Raw genomic sequence first — 1,969 nt, forward strand, 5'->3', positions numbered from 1 at the left:
CTGTATTTCCATTTCCATTGTTTTACTTGGTTTGCAAGATGAAGCCCTTGTTGGTGACTCCTAGGGCTTAGCAACTGTAGTGCTCTCAGCTGCCTCACTCCCAGCAATTGCTGTCCCGTTTCCATCTGGTCTCTTTTGTGAATCATGCTTGGAGAGCTAAAGGCATGAACTTAATTTGCCTTGCTGGTACACAAACATACAAAAGGTCCCTGCTTCCATTTTCTTCATTTTATAGAAATGGAGATTATAATATAATGGTGATGTTCCTGCATTTCAACTTGGTTTAGCTTCTCCTAAAATGAGGGTGATAACATTAGTAAAGAAATGGAATGGTCTTCTCTCTTCACTGCTGAGGGCAAGAGGTTTTTTTCCACCTGGGTACAATAGGACCGACCTTTATCAGTCTGTTACTCACAGCAGCACTTTCCTTACAAACTGTCTTGTTTGTTAGACTCCTAAATAAAACCCACTTTTTAAAAGGGCTTGCCTTCCTTATATTTGAATGGCATTTTAATAAGCTTTTCGAACAGATTCAAACTTATGTCACATCAGCCTTCTTTTCAAAGCCAAGTCATCCCAGTGTGTTTAGTCTTTCTAATCTTTTAATCATTTCATCCTCAGCATGTTTCCAAATGCTTCATATCTCTCTGTGTATTCCATAACTGGGCTGAGTTCTCCAATAAAGTCTGATCAGAATTGAATGAAATGGAAGGATTACTCCTTTGCTGTTCCTGATGTATTTTGAGATTTGTTGCTTTGTTTCCAAGACTATGTTGTTCTCCCTCCAGTTAAGCATCAATAAATAAATAAATAAATAAAGTGCTTCTCCGTGACCTGACATGCTCTACCTCTGGTGAAGTATGTGGCTCTGTAGCCAGGGTCAGCTTCACGGGCACGAGCCTGTGCAGTTACACAGGGCTCAGGGCTGAGAAGGGCTCTGTACTTGGTTTAATGCTCTGTTCCTGCTGTCTTGAAATTCTTAATTTTTTAATTAAGAGACTCCTCATTTTGCATTTGGCCCTAAAAATTAAATACCTGATCCTGATTGTAGTTGATGAGTAGAGGACACGGTTGGTAAGTCACATTCCACGTCTACCCCTCCCTCAGTAATAACTATGGTGGCTAAACCCAGGTGGGGAAATGTGGCCGTAAACTCCCATTCCCCTCCCTGGGTCACAGCTCTTCCCCCAGGGTGCTTGAAGATGCACTCCCTGCCCGCCTGTTGCAGAGTCTGTTCTCTTTTGGATTGGTCTTCTCCCTGTCATTCCTTCATTTATGTGAACTCAGGCATTGATGCATGTTCGTTCATGGAATCCAGGCTTTTGGCATCCAACAGTTGTTCTTTCCAGAGGATTCTTTCTCAGCGACCCTTCAGTCCTTTACAGTCTTTCTTCCTGTTACCTCTTGTTCATGGCATTATCCCCTCATCTCTAAGTCCTTGTCTTCCCTGCTTTCCCTGTTTAGAACAGCTAGAAATTTTGAACAATAGTTAATTTACCATCCAAATTTTAGATTTTCCCTGTCTCTGCAGAGAGACTGGGGTGGTGGTGATTACAGGAATTCTGTCTGGGGTAGAAATTTGGATTCCATTTCCATATCAGGATAATGAAGAACATGGGGAAGTGACTTGGAAATGTTTTAAAATCTAGCCCTTAGTACAAGTACTAGGATATTTTGCCTTTTATTTTTCTTTATCATAATGTTAATTCTAGATGTCAAATCTAATACACTTACAGCAAATGTAACTTTTAGTAATCATTATAATTCATTCATTGCCTAATTTATCAGCTTATTTTCTCTTTTTCTTGTAGCTTAACAAACAACAATTGCAGTTACTGAAAGAACGTTTCCAGGCCTTCCTCAATGGGGAAACCCAAATTGTAGCCGATGAAGCATTTTGCAATGCCGTTCGGAGTTACTATGAGGTAAGTTTCAAGAATTTTGTTTTTTTGGCATTCTGGTGCTTTTT

General features: G+C 40.2%; 1 protein-coding gene across 1 annotated transcript in view; it reads left to right on the top strand.

Annotated features, from left to right (window-relative positions):
* CADPS2 (Ca++-dependent secretion activator 2) overlaps window positions 1-1,969 on the top strand; it is a 645,614-nt gene that overhangs the window by 183,902 nt on the left and 459,743 nt on the right. The window contains exon 2 of the mRNA XM_012652730.1: window positions 1,812-1,925. Coding sequence (XP_012508184.1) covers window positions 1,812-1,925 — 114 coding nt within the window. The remainder of the gene's footprint in view (window positions 1-1,811; window positions 1,926-1,969) is intronic.

This window comes from Propithecus coquereli, unplaced genomic scaffold, assembly GCF_000956105.1.
Source record: "Propithecus coquereli isolate 6110/MARCELLA unplaced genomic scaffold, Pcoq_1.0 Scaffold4, whole genome shotgun sequence".
NCBI classification, from domain to species: Eukaryota; Metazoa; Chordata; class Mammalia; order Primates; family Indriidae; genus Propithecus; species Propithecus coquereli.